General features: G+C 42.5%; 1 protein-coding gene across 1 annotated transcript; it reads right to left on the bottom strand.

Moving 5' to 3' along the window:
* Nucleotides 1–777: 777 nt before the first annotated feature.
* Nucleotides 778–25,335, bottom strand: LOC308089855 (transcription elongation factor SPT6-like). Its single transcript, XM_080434789.1, has 33 exons — nucleotides 25,218–25,335; nucleotides 23,460–23,564; nucleotides 22,968–23,147; nucleotides 21,567–21,640; nucleotides 21,222–21,408; nucleotides 21,004–21,085; nucleotides 20,425–20,680; nucleotides 19,810–19,911; nucleotides 19,349–19,462; nucleotides 19,108–19,197; nucleotides 17,930–18,072; nucleotides 17,658–17,803; nucleotides 17,461–17,571; nucleotides 17,117–17,246; nucleotides 16,458–16,959; nucleotides 16,219–16,358; nucleotides 15,826–15,943; nucleotides 13,731–13,807; nucleotides 13,482–13,617; nucleotides 12,964–13,101; nucleotides 11,420–11,587; nucleotides 10,003–10,338; nucleotides 9,533–9,680; nucleotides 8,614–9,093; nucleotides 7,455–7,600; nucleotides 6,640–6,732; nucleotides 5,955–6,068; nucleotides 5,570–5,694; nucleotides 5,172–5,284; nucleotides 4,872–4,949; nucleotides 4,132–4,310; nucleotides 3,478–3,743; nucleotides 778–2,540 (listed from the first exon to the last, which is right to left on the bottom strand). The coding sequence occupies exons 2-33, from the start codon at nucleotides 23,560–23,562 to the stop codon at nucleotides 2,351–2,353; spliced, it is 5,265 nt and encodes a 1,754-aa protein (XP_080290915.1). The 5' UTR covers nucleotides 23,563–23,564; nucleotides 25,218–25,335; the 3' UTR covers nucleotides 778–2,350.
* Between the last annotated feature and the right edge of the window lie 676 nt (nucleotides 25,336–26,011).

Genomic DNA, 26,011 nt, shown 5'->3' with positions numbered 1-26,011 from the left:
GCTACAGTATCTTCACATTACTATTTTCCTTCTCAAAATAGGAACACTAAATTGCATAACTTACGTGGCAAATGACTAAATTGCATAACTTTGTGGCATTCTACAAATAAAACATTCCAACACACACGTATTCCATCACTTATTGGGTTAGGGTGCTGCAGTGTTTTTGTCCATACGAACAACAAACAAGCCTTAGGATTCCATATTAACACTTTTATTAAAGGGATCACAGGTGGAAAAGGTCAACAGCAGTATAATAGCAGAGAAATCACCTACCACCATCAATGACCCATCACAACCTCTTGGGAGAAAGCTGGATAGTCTAAAATCCACCACAGAAAGGTCAAATGCCTTTTTGCTCAAAAGTAATTTGGAATTTACTCAAAACCATTTCTTGTTTAAAAATAAACGTTTATTGATCTGTTACTTTTTTCAGTCTCCTAAAATAAAGCACAGCAATGCATACTGGCACCATTTTGTTTGGACTGCGACAGACACAGTAATAAAATAAAATAAAAAAAGAACATTAACAGTTGTGAGGCATCCCAAGAAATGGATCATGAGATCACAAAAGAGAATCAATGTCTTTCCAACATCAAACTCACTATTAAAACTACATTAAAGAATATTCTAGTTGTGGATTTAAGCTGGATAATTACCTGGTTTTGTCTGCTGCTCTTAGTGTAAGATCTTTGTTTTTTTTATTGTTATTTTTTGCTTAAATAAATCTGGGTCCCTGCTTTTCAATGGGCAGCTGTAATCACCTCTTTTTTCAAGAAGCACAAAATACCTGCCATGACGTGCATCACGTTACTCCATTTCTAGTCACTTGGGGGATGAAGTTCAGTAACGATGTACCATGAGATCAAATCCTACTGTACATGGCAAATGTAAAACATCCACTGATTTTCAAACTTACCAGACCAAACACATTAAAAACTGAATTTAGCTAAACTAGCATGGACACTCAACACAGCAAGGAACATTCACGTTAAATCTGCCAGCAAAAGAATTGACAGCAAAGTAACAAAAAAGTATTAAGCGTAATTCCTCACTATTCCACCATTAACTCTCAAGTTAACGCCATGGGAGCAATGTTACCATACTTATCTGTAACATGGTAATTTCCATCATTAGAATTAGGAATACAGTTCTCTTAGAGAGGCCATCTTTAACAGTCAGCTCGAGAACACATAAAAAGTCCTTATCTACATGAGCCCAAAATACAGATTAGGCTCTCTGATAATACGATTCCTGATCGGTAGACCCCAGTAGCAGGCTTTTGTACGTGAGGGAGGAACTAAAGGTGCCATGAATGTTTTTGCCGTCACTTCTCCCTGGTTTCTAGATATTATTCAGCCACCTCATTTGAAGTAATTATCAGTGAATAACATAACAGACACCAGACTGGACAACCAACCATCCAATCTGTCATCAGGTGTGTCTGCATGTGCTATCTGTGATGTGTGATTGCCTTGACAGATGTGAAGAGTGCAGGCTTCTGGTTCAAACTGGAAAAGGGTGTCTTTATTCATTTTGCATATGAAACAAAAAAATGTGGCCTATTTCCTGATCAGCTTGGCAAAGCGCTCGTTTGGCAAAATCCACCCGTAATGAGGAGGGGGCAGGGGATCTGGTGGGTCTTTGAAACTAGAAACTAGGGGGGAAAGCCATGATTGCTCACTCTGTCAAAACCACTAACTTAACCAAACAAAAGCCACCAATTACCAAAGAAGATGATAACGGAGGTCGTCTGACAATATATACAGTAGGTCCATGTCCTATTTGCAATTGCTGTCAGTCATTTCAAGTGTATTTGTGTCATTTTTATGACTTGCTGAGTGACATGATACAGTGTTATGTTTACTATATAAAATACCATGTGGCCAGAAACAGCAACAGAAGCTGAGGGAGGAGAGATATTAATTAAAAGAACAGGCGAGATAGGAGGGATAAACTGAAAAAGGAGGAAGCCGATGGGACACAAGGGAACATAAAAAAACTCATACAGGGTGTAGAGATGATGCTAGCAGGACAGTGGTTCTCAAACGTTTTAATTTCAAGGGCCCCCTGAACTCTGAAGGTCCCTGGACCCCACCTTGAGAACCACTGTTCCAGGAGATGGTGTAAATGTTTGACTGCAGGTGGACAACAAGATGGATGCAATGAGGGGCGCGGGGGGTGTCCAACAACACACTGGTTGGATGGAAAGGTTGACCAAAAAAGAAAGAGAAAAAATGACAACTAATGAAGTGTATGTAGATGAGGAGGTGGTAAAAAATGGAAGGACTAAGGTCTTGGGTGAGGGGGGAGCAGAGCTGCAGGGACAAAAGCGCCCCCTCTGCCTGTCCTATCGGTCCATTTCGTCCAGCAGGGGCGTGGCATCTCCGGCGATGGACATGGGCGTGCTCTCGATCATGGGGCTGGGCGACGGCCGTGGGGTCATCCGCGGCGTCTTCTTCCTGCCCTCCGCCTCCTTCTCCTTCAGCCACTGCTCGGCCATCTTGCCCCAGTCCACCGCTGAGCTGCTGGCGCTGGACCTGCCAAATCGACACGGGGATTCGTTAAGTACCGGGTAGGCCTGTCACAATTATTACATAATCGTTTAATCGCAATTATTTGAGATAATCACAATTATTTTTTGCATAATCGTCTACATGTTGAAAACATTTCACACATTTCAAATATAAAAAAAAAAAAGCAGAAATAACTGATCTACAAGCTTACAACGCGTCACAACGTTTTTACATGTATAACATTTTACTTAATTTCTTTGTATATTTAAGTCATATCTGCCCTGTGCAATTTTTCATTACAAAGCCTAAAAGGCAAACAGATTTTTTTATTTTATTCATAATAAATCAAATAAAAAATTCTGTTTGCCTTTTAGGCTTCGTAATAAAAAAAATTGCACAGGGCAGATATGACTTCAATATACAAAGAAATTAAAATTCCAATGTTCAATGCCAAATGCCATTCAACTTAAATTTATAATCGTGACAGCCCTAGTACCGGGATGGTGTGATGTGAGGGTCAATGCACTGTAATACACTGTTGAATGACTGACACTGTAATGTCAGTCATTACAGTGTCATGCGTACGTGGGCGTACGCAAGCATATGTGTACACACACCTCAACTCTCCACATCAGTGGTTCAACGTTTTCATGTCAAGTACACCCAATATTGATATGAATTTGGCAGCGGACCACCGTTTGAAATGATTTTGTGCCAGGGACTCCCATAAGAGATTTTTCAACATTTGGCACTAGGTACATTTGGCAAAGACTTGTCAAAAATGTTTAGAAAATAGCCTATTGAGCTATTGAGTAGATTGAGCTTGTAGATTTAGAATCTACAAGCTTGGTGAGCTTTTAGATCTTCAAATAGCAAAACAAAATTAAATAGGGCTTCAGTGTTTTAAACTGTTCCCTCATTTTGCTGGGGACCCCACTTTGAGAACAAGTGCTCTACATACTTTGGCTGCGGTTGTGGCGTGACCGGTGTTCGGCCCCTGGACGAGGTGGTGGAAGACGGCGTGCCGGACGAGTGTGCATGGTGTCCGCTGTGATGTCCGCCGTGGTGCGACGTGTGTCCTCCGCCGTGGTGCGAGTGGGCGTGCGCCGGCTGCGGGGTGGAGCCGGGATACTGCGGTGTGCCCAGGGCCTGCTGGCTGGGCGTTGTGTACGAGTAGTTGGGCGTCAACATGGGCGTGGCCATGGGCTGCTGGGGCGTGGCGAACACCTGCAAGGAAAATGGGGACGTATGACTGGAGTTCATCTTTGCGTTATGTTCTCAAATAAAACACTTAAAAAGAACAAGAAATAAAATAAAAAATACATCAAATATAGTCAAATAATTTAGTTAAGATTATGTTTAGTTTTCCATAGTGGTGATTTATACTTGGTTGGTGGTGATTTATATTGGTTAAGCACTGAATATAGCTGATTTACAAGCTCACGATATGTTTCAGCGAAAGCTTGTAGATCTGCTAATTTCGCAGGCAAAACAGTGTGCAAGTATAATGGGCCCTTTAGAAATCCCTCACATTGCAAGCACCTAGTGAAACACACATGGCTGTGCAATGCATTTCTCTTTTACTGTGAAGAAAACATCTCCCCCTCACACTCACGTGATAGGCCGAGGAGCTGCCTCCACCTCCGCCGGAGCTGCCACCGTAACCGTACTGACTGGAGCCCCACTGAGCCGGCGTGGTGTTGGGGTTCTGGCCCTGGCCCGTCACCGCAGCGATGGCGCTGAACATTTGGTTGGTCATGGTGCGTGGCAGAGCGTTGACGGCTCGCGTCAGGTCTGGGAGGGAAGAAACGAGGAGAAAAAAAAAGTCAGACTAATTCAAAACAGCATGTGAGAATGAGATAGAATGATACAACAGAGAAAGTATTATTCATTATTTCATTTAATATTTTCTTCTAGCAATCATCTGGAGGATACTTTGCCGAGATGTGCGAGAACGATTAAACCCAAGACCAAACATTATGCATCATTGCCGTCATTTTTATTCTTTAAATTTTCTCCCAATTTAGGAATAATGGCAATTCCCAATCCCCCACGTAGTCCCCGTCACTGCAGACACCTAGTTGGTCTTGGGGAAGGTACAGACAAACACGTGTTTCCTCCAATACACGGGATGTCGCCAGGCGCTTCCTTTCACCTGACAACAAGGAGTTTCACCGGGAGGATCTAACACGCCATCCTTCCCAGTTCCCCTCCCTACTGAACAGTAGGGAGGCTGCTAATGCAGCGACACAGACCCCCAAACCCTACCAGCTTCCCAGCGGCAAACAGAGATGATCGTGTTTGTTGGAACACCCAGCCAAGCCATCCATGGAGAATTCAAACCCAGTAACTTACCTGCGATGTTAATATTAGCCGGTGTGGCGTTTAGTGATGCGGGCGTCCTCGTTCTGCTGCTGTTGCTTGGGGTGATGCCTTTAACATAAAAATAAAAATATGATATACCGTAAACTCACAATATCTACTGAAGACGAATGGTTTAAGTCAGACTTCATTCTTAGGCCTTCTGGGGGTGCCATGGCCCTCTTTTAACACAACTTCTGTTACGTTTTGTTCAAATAGGGTGTGATAGGGAATTGATAACTTGACATCTATAAATATCTGCATTTTAGTCAGACAAGCAGCATGGTTACACACCTGGTAAGGGCTCTTGGTAATGGTCTTTGAACCAGCGGAAGAGTCCATTAACACTAGGGAACATCTGAGAGCGATAACGGAAGCCATCTGGGGTGATGGTCACATATTCAACCCTGATGAAGCACGACAGTAACGGCAGCATGTTAAGATCAAAACATTGGCTTTAATGTCACTAGCTTTCCTGCAAAGTCCTTTTTTAAAGGGTTCCCTATTCAGGCGACAGCAATGCCAAATAATTAAATTAACTCTACATTTAAAACATCCAAGTTGAGGGAAATAAAATGTATTCGATGTACAAAGTGGATATGAAAATGATTGCTAAACATTTAGAACACCAAAACATTGCGCCAAAGCAAAGCTGTTTCTGACAACAGAAGAATTGAAACATTGACACTGACCGTGGTTTCCCACGAGGCTGGTAGCCCAGAACGAATTTCCCTGGCAGGTCTTTACAGGCTGAAATAAAATATGGAATAAACGTGGGTTTCTCCCTCTTCGTCTTGATCAACATCTCTTCCATTTTCTATTGGAGAAAGAGAGAGAAAATCAGCACTGAAGATATGACAGATATACACCACGGCTTTAAAAAAAAAAAAAAAGGCAGTATTACAAGGTTGAGTATATCTAACTACAACATGAGAAAAACACCAGTACAAATACGGTTAAAACAGTAAATTACGGTTAAAGTAGACAAAACTGTAATTTAAAGTAGCCAAAAGCCAAAAGTCTTTGTACCAATGTTACTCAATTCGAGTATATAAAAAAAAGGTGACGTAACGTTACCTTCCTGTCTCCTCCATAACACTCATGGAAGTTCTTGTGTCCTAGTAGATCCCGAGCGAACGCCGCCATTGGCTGAATGTAGCGAGCAGTGATCTCATCCAGATCTTCAAACTCCTGCAGAAGGAAGAAAGAAGCAGCTCTTTCAGAGCATGCATTGGCACAATGCCACCATGGTTCTACTGTAGACACACAAGCTTGTTGCATACGATCAGTGTTAGTTTTAGTCAGTCTTTTGAATACATTTCCATTTAGTTTGTCATATTTCAGTCATCTGATTTTTTTTTGTTTTAGTCAACTAAATCAACAGTTGATTTAGTCAACAAAGCTTTATTTTGGCAGGCCTTGATGGTGTTGTAATGCCTGATTTGTAGACCAGCTACTGAAAATACCCGATCTACAAGCTCACAACACGACGTGTTGTGAGCTGGTAGATCAGCTATTTTCGGAGCGTGACACCCACACACAGCCACGCATAAAATGACTTGTCTTAGTTCTACTGGATCTCTTCTCCACTAGTTCCTCCATAACATTTTAGTCTAGTATTAATTTGTTGACCAAATTGTCAATATATTTAGTCATAGTTTCATTATAGCTTAGTTTTTATTTAGTTTTTGTTAGTTTTCGTCAGTGAAAAAAGGTAGTCGAAAAAAATTAACACTGCATACGATACCAAGTGAGCGCCTACCTCCGTGTTGATCCAAAGCGTGTGTCCCAAGCTGAAGGCGTTCTCCTTGCCTTCTTCTCTCACGTCCACGTGCTGGTAAATTCCATCTCCCACCTACCAAATCACAGCATAACAAAGAAATGCACTATGGTCTGTGGCTCACTGGTTCTGGTAACTTTGTAGCTGCTGAATGTTGCCTGTGCTAACTACCAAGGTTCTGACAATTGCAAGCGAAACGATTAATCCAACAACCATCAGATAAAACATCAGTATTTGAATAGTCGCTCAGTGATGAAATTCATCAGGCAAAATGTCAGTATTTGAATAATCGCTCAGTGATCATGTAAAAAAAGATGATTATGTTCTACAGTATTTACAGAATAGTCTGCACTCTAAACTGAACACATTTCTGTCTCGTGGCTGCAACTTGTGGATAATGTGGGTATGACAGCCGTCAAAGACAGAGCACAATGGGACCAAATATACAAACGTTCTGAATTTGATCTGGCTTTATATAGACGATAACCATCAATTCTGGGTTTACAGCAAAGGCTATGGTCCAGAGACAACCGTCAGTGTGCATGCAGTCTCTCGAGCCTCCCAAAATGTTAAAATGCTTCGGTCATACAACGGAAGCGCTGAAAACAATCCGGGAGTAAAGCGGATGTCCCGAAATGTTTTAAGTGAATGGAAATGACTAACAGCTTTGGGAATCGGCTTTCAGGGGGGGTAGTTCCAGACTCTATAGCATTCGGACATTCTGGAATAGTAGTATGGCTACCCAAGACTAGCAGGTACTAGACCTGAACGACAGACATCCCTCCATCAGTGCTTACCTTCCAGGTCACAGTGAGGTGGTTCTCCCCTTTGCTGCTGGGCCTGATGACCAAGTCTCCCTGATCCAGGGACTCCATCATCTTCTCTGCCTGCTTGAAGCTGATGTTGTGGAAGTTGGGGTGGGCGATCACACGCTTTATGTAGGCTGGAGAGAGAACAAAAGAGGAAAACATGTAGTTGGTGTACAGATTCCTAGCCTGGGATCCAGACTGATTTTTTTCCTTCTCACTTTACTTCTCAGTCTGGTACTGATCCTATTTCCAAGGGGCAAGATGGGCACCCGCGGGAACGCAGGCGCCGCGGCTTCTGATTGGTCAGTGTGTGTGTGTGTGTGTGTGAGGGGGGGGGGGGGGGGGGGGTTCCAAATGTTCGAGTCACTTCCTGACTTGCCTACGTAATTGGTGACGTTTGGAAATATGAGATAAATAGGACCATGGCCATACTGAGAAGCAAAGTGAGAAAAAAAAGTCTGCCAAACAAGCGAATCAGTCTGGATTGCAGGCTAACAGATTCCATCCATTGAGAGCCATTTTCTACACATTATCATGGCGAGTGTAATAGGGTTTGTGATCTACTTGGTTCATTCTTGAACACTGAGGTATTATATTTATCTGTTCCAAATTCCTAAAAGCCATTGAAGCCATGTTTTCTGTCATTACTGCCTGATTTTACTGACTCTTTTGCTTTCTGTTCCCTGTCTGGTTATTTTTTCTTCCAACTGAATTAGGGGTAAGACAAATAGCTGTAATTTAATCGCTGATTCATCATTTTGACACCCCCATTGTGTAAAAATGTCTAATATGTGCTATTCTTTACTTCACCAAAATTCAAGGTAATGCTTTTGACTACTGGGTAAAGACATTAATCAATTTAAATATGTCCGCTCATTAAGCGATGAGCATCTACCATCATTTTGCACCTAAATACTTCATCTTGTGTCATTTTATGAGATATATATATAAATAGATATATGAACAACTGAATAAATTGTCTCAACTTTATAGCTCTACCACTAGCATGGCATGAAAACACAGATCTTAATAGAGATATGTATACATGTTTATAAGAGAAACAAATCAAACAATCAAATAAAGTCTATTGAATTATGACAATAATTGATAATTGCAGCAGACTGCGTTGCTGCTCTGTCATACTGACGTGTTCGCTGTTGTTTCTTCTTCAGTTCCTCCTCCTTCTTCTGGTCGTCCGTCTCAATGTCAAAGTCGTAGTAACTGTCTTTGGGGAGCTTCCACTCGTTGCTCTTGTCCCCAAGGTCGGAGGTGCGACACGTCAGGTCAACACTGAACTTCTCAATGTCGATCTTCATGATCCGGCAGTGGACTGTCATGCCCACCTTGACCCTCTCCTCTGGGTGTTTGACCACCTTGTCGCTGAGGAACTTGGTGGGGATGAAGCCCTGGACGCCATTGTCCAACCTGCACCGGACACCGATGGCCTGGCCCGGACAGGAGCCGCTGTCAAAGTGGTTCCACACCTCACTGAGCTCAGGGAAGTTGTCCTGTTGGCAGAAGGGACACTGCCAAAGCCCCGAGGAGTCGTTACGGATGGCCTGGTCGTAGCTCTCCCCTTGAGGCCGCCGGTGAGCGATGCCCGTTACTGAGCTGGTGATCAGCTTGCCTGGGAATTAAAGAAAAGAAAGGGTGTTGATTACTGTCATGGATACAGCAGCAGCTTGCTACAGCTGCCTTTTGTAGGAAAGATATTCTAATGATGACTGAAATACGTGCATGTATTTCAATACATAATAAAGTGAATAAAGTAAACAAAAGAAGAAATGCATGCACAGTGGCAGTTTCTCATTCTTCATATCACTACTTATTGCTTCCTTTTTAGGGACAGCCTCTAATTAATTAATTTAAATCAATCAACAAACTCTGCTGTATGTTTCATGCTTTTACATTGTATGAAATTGTATATTTGGGCAAGATTTCAGCCCAAAACTACTGGTAGCGTGCACAAGAATTTTGGCACTCATCCGTCCAGCAGTTTGCAAAATTTGTCTCAACTCAGAGCTTAGCCTATAGGAGCCACAACATAAAATGTGTGTTTGGGTTACCTATATAGAAGGTCTCTGGTGTCTCCTTTGTGAGCAGGTTAAAGACCTCCTCGGTGTTGGGGGCTCTGTAGGTAACTCTCAGGTCTTTGTACCTGCAGCTCAGCTCAGCGCGGATGTCATAAAGAGTGATTCCCTTGTTGCCATAACCCTACAGGTGCAGAGCAAACAAAAGATACAGTCATAATGGGTGAAGGCAAGTGATATATACAGTACACGTCATGCCACTTTCTGTTTACTTAGTTTTAGTCAGTCTTTTGAATACATTTCCATTTAGTTTTTGTCATATTTCAGTCATCTGATTTTTTTTAGTTTTCGTATAATAGCAAACAAAAATCAGTCTAATTTGACTGGGGGAGTGAGCCCATGCTAATTAGAAAAGGTTCCGTGTGACTTTTACGTTATTGTGTGTGAATGAAGACAAACGAGAGCTATAAGCAAAGCAGCGAGTTCTGCTCCGCAGGGAGACTCACCTGTCTCTCCAGCTCCTCTGCGAAGGCGTCCAGGTCCAGGTCTTTGAGACGCTCAGGGTTCTCCAGGATCTCTTCCAAGGCTCCGGCCGGGTTGGCGTCCTCCGCCGACTCGTCGTACTCCAGGGCGTCCACGGCCATCTTCCGAGCCCACTCGTACGTCTCCGGGTGGACCCGGGAACCATCCAGGACCTCGATGTACGAGTCTGTGCTGTCTCCGAGTGACGCCGTGTCAATCTTGATGAAACCGGCACAGTTGATGAAGACCTTGGGCCCCATGTGGCACATGGTGACCAGCTGGGTCCTGTTTTCCAGACGAGTATTGTTCTGCTTCAGAATCTGAAAAGACACGAGAAAACTAAAAGGACGATCTTCATAAACAGGCACACTAATATAGCAGTATAGCAGTTAGAGTAAAATGCAGTTCAGGAATGGAAATCTCACATGTAGCCGGTGCCGATTGAATTTAGAAACACAACTGCATATTACCAATCTTTCGCTCATAACATGACCTCCTGTATAGTCCACACCGTTTTCAGGGTTCCCAAACATCTCTACCAATTCATTTTCAAAACCTTTCCATAACTTTTCTTAAGTATTTCACCAATTTCCAGGCCAGTAGCAATCATACCAACTGTAGCGAAGGCGTCACGAGACAAAAGGGACAGATCTACAAGCTAACAACATATCACGGTGCGGTCGTTAGCTTGTAGATCTATTATTTTTGTCGCATGACGTCCTATATACATTAGGCCGCTCCCACACAGCTCGTGCAGCCCAGCACTACATTTTAACATGTTACATATCTCTGCTGTCAGGCAGGAATCAGCTAACTCCAAAATGTTCATTTTTCAGGAAATGAAAAAAACAAAACTGAAAAAAATAAAAATGGAGTTAGGAGGTTTTGTTCATCATTGATAAGAACCGCTGAATGGACCTCCAAGCTCACAATGAGGCTGGAGGTCAAAAGGGGGTGGAGCCTGGAGTCAGCAAAACCAGCTAACTCCACCCCCCTTTGCTGGAGTTAGCTGGTTTAGCAGAAAGTTTGAGGATCCAATGGAGTTAGCTGCTTCATTGGTTAAAAAAATGTTTTACCAACACACAGACGTAAAGGGTGTTCAATAGCACTGATTTATGGAAAAGTTAGCTGGTTTCTGCCGGACAGCAACGATATGGTATTTCACGTGATGCAACACATGTTTTGGGACACAAATCAATAGCCAAAAACAATGTATATCCAAACATTTTCCAAAACATTTGAATAATTCCAAACCTTTTCCAGGCCTGGAAAACTGTTTTTCTAATTTCAAAATATTACCAGGACTTTCATGACGGTGGGAACCCTGCCCGTTACATCTGAACCAGGCTTGTCCCATAAGTGTTTATCCTGACATAACATGACATCCCAATGATCACACACCTTGAGGAGTTGATTGCCCTTCCTGGGTCCAAGGCCGCACACAAACTGGACCAGGCTCTGGGTGTAAGGATGGGCGATGGCTCTGTTCACATCCACTCCCACCTCGTTGACCCGGTTGATGAATTCACAGTGCAGAGCGTTGAGCAGTTCTTCTTTCACTACTTGCTCCTGATGGATGGGGGAAATAAAACACAAACAAAAATGGACAGGATAACATTACAGAGTTATTCAGTTAACACATTAACCGCCAAGACCGTAGTCCTACGGGCCGTTAAATCCAACTGTTAAGCGCCGAGACCGTAGCCCTACGGGCTGCGGTCTTTTCGCGCATGCGCGGTCCGGGTGCACTTTCGGAATTTTTTTGATCCACTTCCGTTTCCGGTTTGATGACAGGAAATAGAATTATTTGGGATCCGGTTTTGACGATCACGCCCGCTCCCATTCTACAGACGAAACTGAAACTCAATTCTCTTCCTGTAGTTTTTTCTCCTCGCATTTCACTGTTTAACGTAATCCGCTCTAACTCAAACATGGATGCCCCGTTTGACACGTGGTTTTCACTGGGAGATACAGGGAGATCTCGCGGATGTAAACAGACCGTGTAGCGCTCAATCTTAAGGATTTTAACAAGATCTATGGCGACATGAAAAAAACAAAAAAACAACAAAAACACCTTGGCACTGGTGAGTACATTATGAGATTAGCCCTTGGCGGTGGATGTGTTAAAGGCCTGTACCATCGTCCAAAGAAAGTATCGTCCATTCAGAGCTTTGGCCATACTGTATATCCTACATGAGTGATTCTCAAAAGTTTTCATTTCAAGGACCCTCAGTTTACTATGCATTATGCAACTCTGAGAGTGTATGAATGGAACCTTACGGGTCCATTTGTATACTCTCAGAGTTACCAATGATTTACCCAGGGACCCCCTGCAACCCCGCCAAGGACCCCTGGGGGTCCACAGACCCCACTTTGAGAACTAATCCATGAATGGCTTCATTTTTAGATTTTGAGTTGTTCATATTTTCATTACAACGTTACAGAACTTACCTGAATAATTGAGTTAATGTTTGCTAAAGATCATTGCGAGGTTCGGAAGTCATGAACATTTTGTTTGTAAGTCAATCTTGCCTCTAAGGACTATTTTCAGCTAGACTTTTCAAATCAACCCTCATTTTAAAATGCATTAAAAGGCAATATTATAATGATGGCAATTTGACAAACCAAATAAGATCTGCATCATTGATATTTAGTGCGGTGGATTATTTATCAATTAAAAATCTATGCAAGTTGATTTCCATACTTTACTGAAATATTTTATAAATAGATTTTCGAGGAATCCACTGGCTTCCTCGAAAATCAATCAAACTAGCTTTGGAAAATGGTCGGCAGTAACGTCAAGTATACCGTGAGTCATAGTCAGCAGGATAAAGATGCCAGACTACAGGTATGGCCCAAGTGATGTCGCATGGCCTTATCATACTGTACATTTTATATACCACTGCACCGCCTGACCTCCACCCTCCATGTTCCAGATCTCTCACCTGCAGAGGGTGCAGTTTGAGGCAGAGGATGTCCTCGTCACTGCTGCAGACCTGAGAGTACTCCACCAGAGGATCCTGGATCTTCCTGGCTATGGACACAGCCTGTCGCAGCAGGGGAGGGTAGTCCCGGAAATCAGCCTGGACACAGACAGAGGGAGGGCAAACATTTATTATTACAACACATCTGGTGCAAGATACGATATATTTAGCTGCATCAGTGTGTTTACGCTGTGGATGTGGGTGTTCATCAAGTTTTACACGCTGGGCTGACTTGAAATACATCATAGCATATCATTTGTAGAAATGTTCAGGTGCAGAAAGATCGTTTTGGCGAATTGTGTTGAGCCACTTGACTGAATACATACATACCTGGCACAGTCAGTGCTAAAACCTGCTGTTATACAATTCTTACATAGGCTCCGTGGAAACACTGGTGGTGGTGGTGTGTGTGTGTGTGTGTGTGTGTGTGTGTGTGTGTGTGTGTGTGTGAGAGATAGTCTCTTGTGTCTATTATTTACCTCAGACTTCTTGCTATTCATGTACAGTGTAGCCAGTTCATTGTCGACCAGCTCCACTCCCACAGGGGGCATAGAGGTTTCTTGTTCAAGCTCACTGACGGCCCTTTTGATGTCCTCCATTATCATATGAGCATCTCTTCAGACATATGAAAAACAAGCTTGGCATCAGTACTAAGAAAACCACTCGCAAGGAAGCTGGTTTAAAATAAATAAAACATAAAAAATAAAAACAATGAATCAGACACTCACCTATTCTCTCCAGCAACAGCCACCACATGAGGTTTCTTGCCGTTCAGAAACTTCTTCAGGTTTTCAATATCAATAGCCTGAGAATGACAGGAAGAAATAATATCAGCCCAACACAACGTAAATACAAAGTTCAAATTAGTGCTGCACAATTAATCGAAAAAAGATCGTTAATATTTGTATATTTACAAGAGAATCGTGTGAGAATCGTGATCTCAATTCTTATGGAGGAAAATCATGATTCACATTTGAGCAAGAATCGTGCAGCACTAGTTCAAATGCATTTTCAAGCATTTTCTGCAGAGAATGCAGCTGCCTCGACCATGGCCCTTGAATCCGTTTCTTTCTCTCTTTTCCTGAAACTTACTTTCATTGAATTAAATGCAATTCTAACCAATCTGTAAGGTACAGTATGTTAATACAATATAACTGGTACATCTGCAGTGGTTGGAAGTGGTCTCCCTACTCTTCCATTGAGAAATTACGGTAAACATTGGGGTCGAGAAGGACTGACTTCCTAAGCTCATAAAGGGATTGCCTCTTGACTCAACAGTAGATCTTTGGTCTCTTTGGTAGGGCATTAAAGTAAAGCATTGCAGCTTAAGGCAATCTGTAGAGTGTACCAGAGCAGATTCTTTAAAGAATGTAATTCCAAGGTAACACTTGTGTGTCATATGACAGTACACTAGAGAGTAAAGGGAGGGTAGGTGACAGTTTATGAGCGGGATTCGAACCTGTGATGTCATGATTACGTCTGTTCCTGTGAGATAAATGCACCAGCTGGCTGGCTGAGCCAACTGGAGTACATTGTTGTCTTGTAATGGACCCTTCGCTAAACCCCACCCCAAAAGCGATTGTCCAATGCCAGCTTAGCAACCGTTGTTAGCCTGGCATAGGTCTGGCAAGCTTTCGTCACCTGCCATAGCTGTCAATGTTATTTCGCCCGCACAGGCGCACACACACAATCATTTGCAACATAATAGCAAGAATAGGAATACCACGATAACGCAATGGTGACTATGAACCACCTACCCAAACCCGTTGGAGGCTGCTTTTCCCAAGCTGAAATCTGCACTTAGACCGGGTCCGGGTGTGTTGAACACATACACAGCTTAACGTCAGGAAAGTTACACGACACGACTCACTCGCCCAGGTGGTGTCAATAATAGGCTACTAATCACCGAAATCGTAACAAAATTCAGAATCACAGCGCTGCCTGTTTCGGATTCCGCACGTTAAAGTATATTAATTCATTTGTTCGTCTACTCCTGCTGCAGTCTTACCCTGTGGTACATGAAAACTCCTGTTAGAGTCATGGATAAACTTTAACCTGGTGTTTGCACTTTCTCCATTTACGGTCCGTACATCTATATAAACGTTCAGATTTCAAATATAAAGTGCTGACCCCATGGCAACGGATGCTAAAATTATGCACGGGACTCTCAAAAGTACCCGTATATTCTGTATTGTTAAATAAAAAGCATTTTAATCCGATCAGTGCCCATTTTCTCATAATGTATCAGAGTGCAATACACCTACAAACCGATAGGGTCGCTCAGTTGAAAGTGCATGGAGAAAATGGCCACCGATCAGATTAAAATGCTTTTTATTGAACAATACGGATGATACGGGTACTTCTGAGAGCCCGTACATAAATGTAACATCCATGGCCATGGGATAAGCACTTTATATTTGAAATATGAACGTTTATGTAGATGTACGGGCCATAAATGGAGAAAGTGCAAACACCAGGTTGAAGTTCATCCATGACGGTCGTGACAGTCGACCGTCGTGTATCCATGGCTATTACTCCCTCTAACATTTCCCATGTTTTTAGTTTATTGAAATAATGTCATGCACATTTGTCCAGTGCATAGCCTACTGCAGGCCTTGTTGACTAGATTTAGAAGAGATTTTGAAGCTCTTGCTCCTGAAATGATCGATTATTTTTAAGGGGAAAAGCCATCATTTAACATGCAAGTCAATGGGTGAGAAGCGAAGTTTGCCAGGCGCTGCCAGGCCTGGGTGTGACTAACTTCGCACCACCAGTCACAGAGTGGAGTGGGTGGGGCTTAGCGAAGGGTCCATTGTTGCCTACCTTTTTCTCCCTCTCATCTTCTCTGAAGGCGTTCTTCCTCTTCATGAAGTAGGGCAGACGCAGGAAGTCAATCACCTCTCCTTCACCGTTGATTAGAGCACAGAACACTGGTGCATCCCTGTAGCAACGACATGCAAGTCATCATGATTTATATTTTACTTAGCTTGTCCCTTTTTTAAGACATACAATAAAACAACTTAAAGACAGAAAAACAATACAAATATACCACAAGACAAACAATAACAAAAAGCACATAAAAACAAAAAAGGTATATACTGTATATATACACATACCTGCATACAGTGACTTACATATTACATATACATATCACCAGTGCTATTATCAACAAAAAAACGATAATAACCATAGTATCACACCCTGTGGGACACCCACCTGCTCTCGGAGAAGGCGACTCCCAGGACTCGGCTGCCTTTGCCTTGACTATCATCCATCAGGTCATCATCTTCCTCCACCTGCTGATCTGGCCTGTACGGAGCCACCTTCAGCCAGTTGTACAACCGCCTACAGCAGGACTAGAAGCACAAATGGATAGCATTACGATACAGGAGTAAGGAGATGTGCAGTGCGTGTGCACAATCATGCAAAAAGTATCAGATATGAGGCTCACTTACCCGGACAATGTTCTCCTTGGCCTCAGCAATGAGCTTGTTCTTGAGCTCCTTGGACATCTGAGGGTAGAGGAACTGGGTGAGGGCTCTCTCTATCGCCAAGGTCCTCTGCCTATTCCATTCTTGCACCTGGTGGCTGAACTCGTCCCTGTAGTAGAACTGTTTGATCTCATCAAAGTATGTCTGGTCACCAGGAAACCCTTTGACACCGATCATATCAATACAGATTTCTATGGTCAGCAGCCCCTCCTCCTCAGCCAAGACCATTTTGAGGAACTGGTCGCCGTTCAGCTCTTTCACGGGCTTGTTCTTGAGGTACTTGAAAGAGTAGGCAGGGTGAGCCTCGTCTATCTCCTTCTTGCCTTTCTTTGTCGGCTTGATGTTGACCTTGGCCCTCTCCTGGAAAGTCTGCCTGAGAACGTGTCGAACTAGTGGCTCCCGGGCGATCTGCATTGCCACCATATACCTGGTCCCTTCAAGCACTGCCTCGGGAGTGGCGAACTGACTAGAGAAATAAACAAAAGGGGTGGCAATCAGTCAGTGTGAGATATTTTCTTCCTCTCCATTTCCACACTCAATTTCAACTAAGGTCTGAGAATAAATGTGCGGAGATGTTTTTAGATCTAAAGGATAGAACGGCGGGGGGGGGGGGGGGGTCTCACCTGCAGCAATAATCTTTGGCCAACTCCACAGGTTCAGCTGGGAACTGCTCCGTCTCGTGGCGCTGGTAGCTGTCTCGCAAATTTTCTCCAAACTGCTCTGGTGTCAAGCCAAACTTTTTGGCTAAGCCATCTGACAGAGGCAGAGTGTAACACGAAACATGAACGAGAGAGTGTGAGAGATGTTAGATAACCTTTGGGGAAGAACATTTATTTAATTTTATAAATGAATCAACCATTTTAAAATAATTCCAAAGGAAATAGTGTGGCTGTGCTGTATAACTATTGGCCAGTGATTACAGAATTCACCAGTGAAATCTGAACGCTGGGGCTGCAGTGTGACTCACCAAGTCCGACGCTCTGGCAGATGCTGTACATGTCCCTGCGTGACGCCTGCTTCAGATCTGGTCCTTTCTCCACCTCCTCTTCCTCTTCTACTTCCACCTCCTCCTCCTCACCTGCCAAAACGACAAGCTTTTTATCTCTCCATCACTGGTCCTTCCATCCACCCACACCCATCCATCCTTTAATCAATCCTTCTTACCATCCTCGTTCACCTCCTTGATCTTCTTGAGTCTCTTCTTGACGACCTTCACAGAGTTCTGCATCTTAGGGATGTCTCGGCCGTAGTACAACAGGAAGTGGTGATAGACGTCGCTCAGTTCATCGAGACTCTGGACGTCTTTCAACCTGCAGAAAAACAGCACAGCTTTGACTGTGGTGTTATGAATCTATCTTTATGACCCGAGTTCCCTTGCTGTGAGCGCCTCGGTTCGGTCACTTGCGGGCGTTCTTAAATGTTTAAACCATACATACCTCTCCATGTCGGCGGTATCCAGGGGACGGATGCCATCTGCCAGGGGTTTGTCGGGGTCTGCGGAGATCTGCTCAAATTGGTAGGACTGCATCCTCTGGAAGAGCCGCGCCAGGTTCTGCTTGCGGTTCTTCAGCTGAGTCCACTGGAGGGAGAAAGGTATGTTATTAGGACGCCAGTAAGTGAACAAAAAGCGCAAACATCATAAAAGACCACACAGAGCTCTTTAGCTTTGTGTGAAGTAGATCTCTATTATATGAATGTAAACACGCACGGGCAAGTGTGAACACACAATCGTTTGGTTTCAGATGAGTTTCATACTGCGAAAGCTGTATGGAGTCACTTTATGGTCTTGTGTGTGGGAGCAAGGCAAAGATCAAGTCATAGGAACACACAGCTGCTGTATTGGGGCAAATGAGTTTCAAAACTGTTGTAGATGTTCAGAATCAATGTGTAGCCTATGCTATTGAGAAATGTATGACAACACAAAAAACCTTGATCAATGTGCATTGTAAACCATGTTATATTTACGTTGCAATTATTTTATAGCTTAGAAATTCGTATTATATTATCCAAAAAGGTTATGAAGGTTAACAAAAAACAGATTAAGTTGTGATTGGAATCAATGGAGGGTTCTCATCTGGAGAGGTTTAATACCTCTGTCTCTTTGACAAGATGGATGGATGAGGGACAGAGTGCACTATATTTAAAATTCTGGACCCAGGTGATTGCATAAAGGCCCAGAGGTGGCCATCATGCATTTGTACGGCTACTTTCACCATTTCATGTTATATTGTTGTTTTTAATAATTTGAAAAAATCGATAACATTTATGGTGCATCTTACATTTTGGTGGGTGCTCCTAAATTTTTTCTGATGCTCCTAAATTTGAGCTGGTAACACCAGTGCTACCAAGTAAAAAAGTTAATTTTGAGCCCTGTCTGTTGTTTTGTGGAAAGCTGCTATGGAGTTTTGCTTGCAAATTTATTGCGTTGTGCGGACAAAGAAACTTAATATGCATTTTAAATGGCATAAAGGTGGGAGGATAATAATGACATCATTTTCATTTTTGGGAGAATTATTTCTTATTATAGTTAAGCATTATTATAATTGGACTTTTGTAGAAAATAAAATAAGTGTTGTCAAGTGAAATAAACGACTACAGAATACATAAATCATACCTTCTCATCCCATTGCCACACCTTCCACAGGTCATTGATGTTTAGCTCTGGCTCCACGTACTCCTTCCTGTAGAACGCTATGAATGGAACCTGGAACATTGGCAGGGCAAGAGAGACACCCACACAATTAAACTGGTTTCTGAACAGCGTACCATACCGATGTATACTGTAGATCACATTGTATGGGTTAGTCTGAAGAGACGAGGAGAGAAATATGGTTCAGTGTAGGTAAGGTATGTACCTCAAAGTGCTGGTTCCTCATGAAGTTGAGGGCCTCCTTAATCTTGGCAATTGTGCTTGGGCCTTTCCTGCTGAAGTTTGTGGTCGTCCCTCTGTCTAGGTAATCCGTGCTCTCCTGATTAAGAAACAGACGTTTCATATTAAGTCACATTTTAATCTACAGATTGTGTTGTGGGATAATGAAAATGGAATGCGAGCTACAATTAATATAAGCTAGCAGTTAGTAAGACAAATAAAAATGTTTCTCCTTCAAGCTAACACATTATCCTTATACTATCCTTATCCTTATCCTATCACTGAACAAACGTTTAGCCTCAGTTTTTATTTATTAGCTTTTGGAAATGAACATTTCTAATATGGTTGCATCATGTGCAACTGGGAACACAACATGTATATCTTAGCACAAAATGACATCTGTCTGTGTTTGTCTCATCAGTTTTTACAGCTGATGTTGTTCAGTACCTGCATGGAAATCGTTAGGGTGGAGAAGCCGTGTCTAAATATCCATTCAGCTTCCTCCTCCAGCTCGTCATCCTCAGCAGACTTCACTGGGATTGAGCGTAACTACGTGACAGAAGACAAAAGGGTGAGAGAGACAACAAACAAAACAGTGTTAATTTTGACAGAAAATTCTGATTTAGGCTTAGTCTTAGTGCATCATTTAGTTTTCGTCTTATTTTAGTCACCTGAAATTGTTTAGTCTTAGTCGACTAAATATCAAAATCTTAGTCTTTTAGTCTTAGTCAACAAGATTTAATTAACACTGCCAGTGTTAATTTTGACAGCCAATTCTGATTTACCGGTACTGTTAGTCTTTAGACTTTTGAATAACACACCATTTAGTTTTAGTCCTATTTAGTCATCTGAAATTGTTTAGCCTTAGTCGACTAAATATCAAAATCTTAAGTCTCTTAGTCAACAAAATTAATACTGGAATGAAAGAAACAAAAGTCCATAACATACCTCACATGTGTCATCTCAAACATGCAATTGACTGATCCAAAGCACCAGCAGTAACAAAAATACATCAGGCAAATCACATATCCAAACCAGACCACGCAGTACAAGAACACACACCTGGAACCTCTCAGGCATGTCGGAGGAGCGGATCTCGTTGTCCTGGTCCGTCATGTGGCTGCTCTCCAGCTCGCTGGGCTCGTAGATCTCAAATATGCTCTTCCTGCCCTGCCGTCTCTTGGTCTGCTTCTTGGGCCGATCCCAGCCTTCCTCATCCTGGTCCTCCTCCTCTTCCTCCCCCCCCTCGTAGGTGTCGGCCACAAAGTCGTTGTAGTCGAAGTCCCCACCGAAGATCTCCTGGGCCTCCTGCAGGGCTCTGGGGGTACATCGACATAGGACGGTGATGTAAATTGCATGAATAAGGATTAGAGAAGGATGTCACTGGTATGGACCATCCCCAACATGCTGTTTATTTACTATATTGTCATAGCATTTTTCTCTCCTTACATCTCATCTAGTCTATTTTGTTTTTAATTTCCCGTTTGTGTTATTCTATTTGCTGTTTTAAAACACTTGTTAGGCCCGCTTCTTAGACACAACAGCTGATATGTCATTTTCTATTCACTTCAAACTAAACCAAGCTAAAGTTAACTATTTTAGAGCTGCTTGGGAACCTCCCCCTTCTCTGCTGACACTCACGCGTCGGTGTATGCCGAGAATTTCTTGCCCCTCTTCTTGGTGATGGGTTGGCCGTCATCGTCCACAATGAAGTCATCGATGTCTACAAGGAGATAAAAAAAGAACAGTAAAGATCTGTGTGTGCAAGATTCCTACTAAAAAGAAAAAGTCAAAATGAGACAAATTTGATATTCCTTGATAGCTTCACCAGTTCTGAATAAACCCTTGTGTCAACCCACCTGACTCCTCATCCTCTCCCTCTTCATCATCGCCTCGCTGAAGCGGCACATCAACAGTCTCTCCCTCCTCCAGCTCGCCATCCCCGTCGTCGCCTGTGAAGATCTCGCCAGCGATCGTGTCCCTCGCAGCATCATCATCATCGTCATCGTCGTCGTCCAAGGTCTTCAAGCGGTCATATTTCTTTTTCTGAAAAAAGGGCAGGAAAAAAATAGGTTTATGCATTTTTTTATGGGTGATGAATATTATATAATTATGCCTTTACTGCTCTCTGAAACTAGGTGGAATTGATTGCGAGCAGGTCTAATCTATCATAACAACAAGTAAAGACAGAAATATGGCCTTACCCTCCTTTTCACTTTAACACCTAAGTTCTCCTCAATGAGGTCTAGATCGTCGTCATCTAGTAAATCATCATAATCTGTAAAAGGGAAAATTAAGTCTCAGCAGTTTTTCAGGACCACTACATGAGTGAAAGAAAGTAGATGAACAGAAATAAGCAATTTAGCCTAGCTGTCACAAATCAAGTTTTTAATCCATCGACACAACCTTTGAATCAAAACTAATCTGGTAGATCCTGATGCCTCCCAAGTGCATTTCATCGCAACGTCCAGAGAACCTACAGTATGGATTTCTGCAGGGTGTTAAAAAGCTTGTAGATATAAAAAAATATTTGAGTTTCATAGTTCAGACGGTCACATGGATGCTTGTCGTCGCATGTTACATCTGATCCATTTTTCATGACAGACTCTGGCGCTTTTTGTTTTGAAATAGTTGGGGTTTACTACAACACAGCAATGAGAACCGAAATGGGGCTTGGCATTATTTACTTATTGTTATATGCTACTGAATTTGCCCTTGTAGTCTTTAAAAGCAGTTCAATTCTAGCCTGGAATGCAGACCGATTCGCTACGTTCGTCTTTTTCTCACTTCGCTACACTGTCTGACCAGGGTCCCATTTGACTTGTATTTCAATTACATAGGCAAGTCAGGAAGTGACTTGAGTTTTAACTCATTCAGTGCCAATGACGTCGCCGACGTCACGTTTTTATGAGCCCAGAGTGCGACGTCATTGGCACAGGGGTGATAAAGCCAGAAATAAGTTTGGCACTGAATGAGTTATTTAATAGCCAAAGAAATAAAAAATCACAGATGCGTTCCAGGTCTTAAAGGGACATTTCACAGATTTTGCATCAAACCCCTATTTTTATCTAGGTCTAGGACCCATAAACATGATACTGGTGTGTTTTATTTGTATTTTTAGATTTGTATCCATATCCTCAGACACTATGAGTCATTTGACTCATAGTCTCTTTATCTCACCTTATTTCCTGACTACAATGTAGACCACACCCCCACGCAGCCTCCCCTCCCCACAAGGAAGGGCAGTGCCCCAAAGCATTATGGTCATTGTAGTAATGCAGCAGTCCAGTCAAACCCCAGTCAAACACACATACTTCTATATTTTTCTGGCCATAGGGTGCAAATTTCAAATTTTGCTACTACTACAAATATTATTCACATTGAGTGACTGTAAGTTCTTCCAGGGGTGAAATGCTCCTTTAATGGGTTAAATGTACTTATATGCAGGCATGCAAACAGCCCCGAGGTGAAAAAGGTGACAACATGATGTTTTCTTTCGGGTCAGGTGTCACACAATTGCCCTATTTGGGTTCAAAAAGGTGACTGTAGCTGAAAAGTGACACTTTTGCATGTCTGTATATGTTTTCATGTTTAGTCAGACTTACTGCGCTTCTTCCGTCTGTGTTTGACCTCCTCTTCGGAGTCACTGCCCGCTGCACTCCCACCGCTACGACTCCTCGGAGGGCCGGCCTCCTCCTCCTCCTCTTCGTCGTCTCCATCGTCAATGAGACCCCTCAAGTTTCCTCTCTCGTCCTGGTCCTCTGTGTTCTCCTCTTCGTCTTCGTCTGTTGTGGAACATCCGAGGAGACGTCTCAATGACAGAAATCATACACGGCTTGCTCCACACAGTCCCAAGCCCACCCCAACCGCCCTCACACACACACGTTTGCACTTTGCATTAGAATACTTGTAAGGACATCAGAATTTAAGGACGCCATTGAAAATGACTCAAAACAATTGTGTGGCATGATCAAAACTCTAACCCCAAACTAACCTTCAAATGTCTAATCTGAATCTTTTCCTAATTGTAAAAAATCTTCTTGTTGAGAGGACCGTGAAAATGGTCCACACAATGTATATTTCTCCGTTCATCTTACCGTCATCCTCCATAAACCTCTGCGTCTTTTTGGGCTTCAGGTCCTTTTCTTCAAACTCTTCCTCCTCAGACTCCTCCGCCTCACTTTCGATAAAGTCGGACATGTCTGAAAGTCCGGAGAAAGAAACACAAATGTCAGTGCATGGAATTACCCGTTTTCTAATATGATGTTACTTCAGTTCAGCACAGTCTTGTTTGGGTCTAGTTTAAATAAGCAAGTCTGATAAGCGGTTAGTGGCTCCCTGTAAAGCTGTTTATTTTTTAACATTATGACTCCTATTCAATGTCAGGTAATGTTATTCACTGTGATGTATCTTTTCTAGCCAATAGCTGTTTTTTTTTTACACTGTTTTGAAAGCTTGATGTCATGATGACACAGCATCACAATAGCTACCTCCCTAGACAACTGATTATCAAGGTCCGGGGACCACCAGGGGCCAAATGGACCCCTGCAGGTTTGTAACTCTAGTCTTAACAGTGTACAATTGGAACCAAATGGACCTGTGAGGAGTTTGTACACAAAGAGTTAAATTACATTTAAGGCCCAATAGTTCTACAATTGCTACAAACCCTGCCATAGCCAGTCATTTGGAGGATAAACAAGAAGTTGAAGGGTAAATTTAATAGGTCTGATAATGATGTACCGTGCATGTTCAAACCATGTATACTTTGCTTCTACATATCGATCCATAATCTATCTGTACCGTCATTATATGATCCTGCAAGTGAGGAACATAATTATAATCCATCCATTACAAACATAAAATAGCCAGAAGCTAACAATCACACCGAAATGCAACCTTTGAACCTTGTGACTTGGCTGTTTCTTTTATTGATTAGCGTTAGCCACGAACTAATACTGCTAGCCATGCAGTGGTGTAAAGTAACCAAGTACATTTACTCAAGTACTGTATTTAAGTACACTTTTGAGGATTTTTTATTTTACTGGAGTGTTTCCAATTTTCAATACTTTTACTCCACTACATCTCAAAGGCAAATAATACTTTTACTCCACTACATTTATTTGAAAACTTTTGATACTAGTTACTTTGTAGATTTTGATTATTATTACATAGCATACATTAACCACTCCAGCCCTATATACATTTCGGCCATTTGAAAATAGCAGCTCTACAAGCTCACAATGAGCTTGTAGATCTGCTATTTTCATATTTGTTAAACAGGACACTCTGCATAATGAGTGCTTTCTACTTTTGGTACTGTAAGTACATTTTTGGTGCCAATACTTTTGTACATTTACTCAAGTAAATTTTGAATTCCGGACTTTTACCTGTAGCAAAGTATTTCTACATTAAAGTGTTGCCACTTTTACTTAAGTAAGAAATGTGAGCGCTTTTCCCACCACTGCTGACTTCAATGTTTCTTTTTTATTGATTAGCGTTTAGCCACGCACTAATACCGTTGCTAGCCATGTTAACGGAAACTAAACGTTCTCTCTTATCCATGCTATCAAGCGACGTGTCAGTTTGTTATAGATTGGTTCAATGTCCAGAGGATTTAAAGGCCACTCTCTCGAGAACAACGTAAATGACACAAGACATATAACAAGGCCTCTCTGGAGCCACAACTTCGCTCTCGTGCTAACACGTTAGCATCACATCATGTATTAAGTTAGCCTTTAGCATTGAGGCGTCAACAACAGCGACTCTGGGCTCATTTTCACAGAGTTACAAACACCCGGTCGTTTAAAAAACACACCTACGCTATGTTCTGGTTTTATACGTAAGTGAATATATACCTCCACGGAGAGGAGTGGGTTCAGTTCAACGATGCTTTAGTTTCCTGACGGTCTTCTTCACACACTGTTGTGTTGAGACTAAACCGTAATGGTACCCAGTCCTCCTCCTCCACCACACTCCTGCAGCGTGACGTCATGTCCGGGATACAGTGGAGTGGTGTTGCCAGGTTCTGTGAGAGAAATAAGCAATCAGGTCTATGAAAACAATAGCCCAAAAGAAGCAACTTAGGCCACACTTTTAAACCATTTTTTAAACCATGTACTGTCTGCATCGGCTATTTGAAAATAGCAGATCTACAAGCTCACAACGCGTTGCGATGCGACGCGTTGTAGAGCTGCTATTTTCAAAAAAAAATCTCGTGGGAAAAAAGTGTAAAATGTGAAACACGAATCTGGTACGGGGGTCCGCGACCCCTGGCACAAATTAATTTCATATGGTGGTCCGTGGACAAATACACGTTAGATTTGGGTTTCTTGGCGTTTAAACAATGATGATAGATAAGCAACTACACTTTAGAAACAAGCCCAAAAACCCGCAACCCCCGCAACTACCAATATTTTCAAGCAACTACAGAGAAAAACAAGCCCAAAGTTGCTTATAATAAGCGGACATGGCAACGCTGGCATTAAGGACAGCTCTTCGAATTATTTCAGAAGCGAGATGACGTCCCCTGCTGGCGGACATCTACTCTGCAGGTTGTGGTTCACATCATTCATCAATAGCTAAGCTACTAATGGTGACATTTCTCTCTCTCTCTCTCTCTCTCTCTCTCTCTCTCTCTCTCTCTCTCTCT

Source organism: Gymnoscopelus braueri (assembly GCF_963280865.1).
Source record: "Gymnoscopelus braueri genome assembly, chromosome: 8".
Lineage (NCBI taxonomy): Eukaryota > Metazoa > Chordata > Actinopteri > Myctophiformes > Myctophidae > Gymnoscopelus > Gymnoscopelus braueri.
The sequence above is the reverse complement of the archived record's forward strand: the minus strand, read 5'-3'. Positions and strand labels throughout refer to the sequence as shown.

Excerpts from the sequence above, each read along its gene's own strand:
- LOC308089855 (XM_080434789.1), bottom strand. The coding sequence starts at position 23,562 with ATGTCCGACTTTATCGAAAGTGAGGCGGAGGAGTCTGAGGAGGAAGAG. Across the intron at positions 18,073-19,107 it reads TGTGGCAATGGGATGAGAAG|TGGACTCAGCTGAAGAACCG; the intron begins GTATGATTTATG and ends TTCTCCCTCCAG. Across the intron at positions 3,744-4,131 it reads GCAGCTCCTCGGCCTATCAC|GTGTTCGCCACGCCCCAGCA; the intron begins GTGAGTGTGAGG and ends TTTTCCTTGCAG.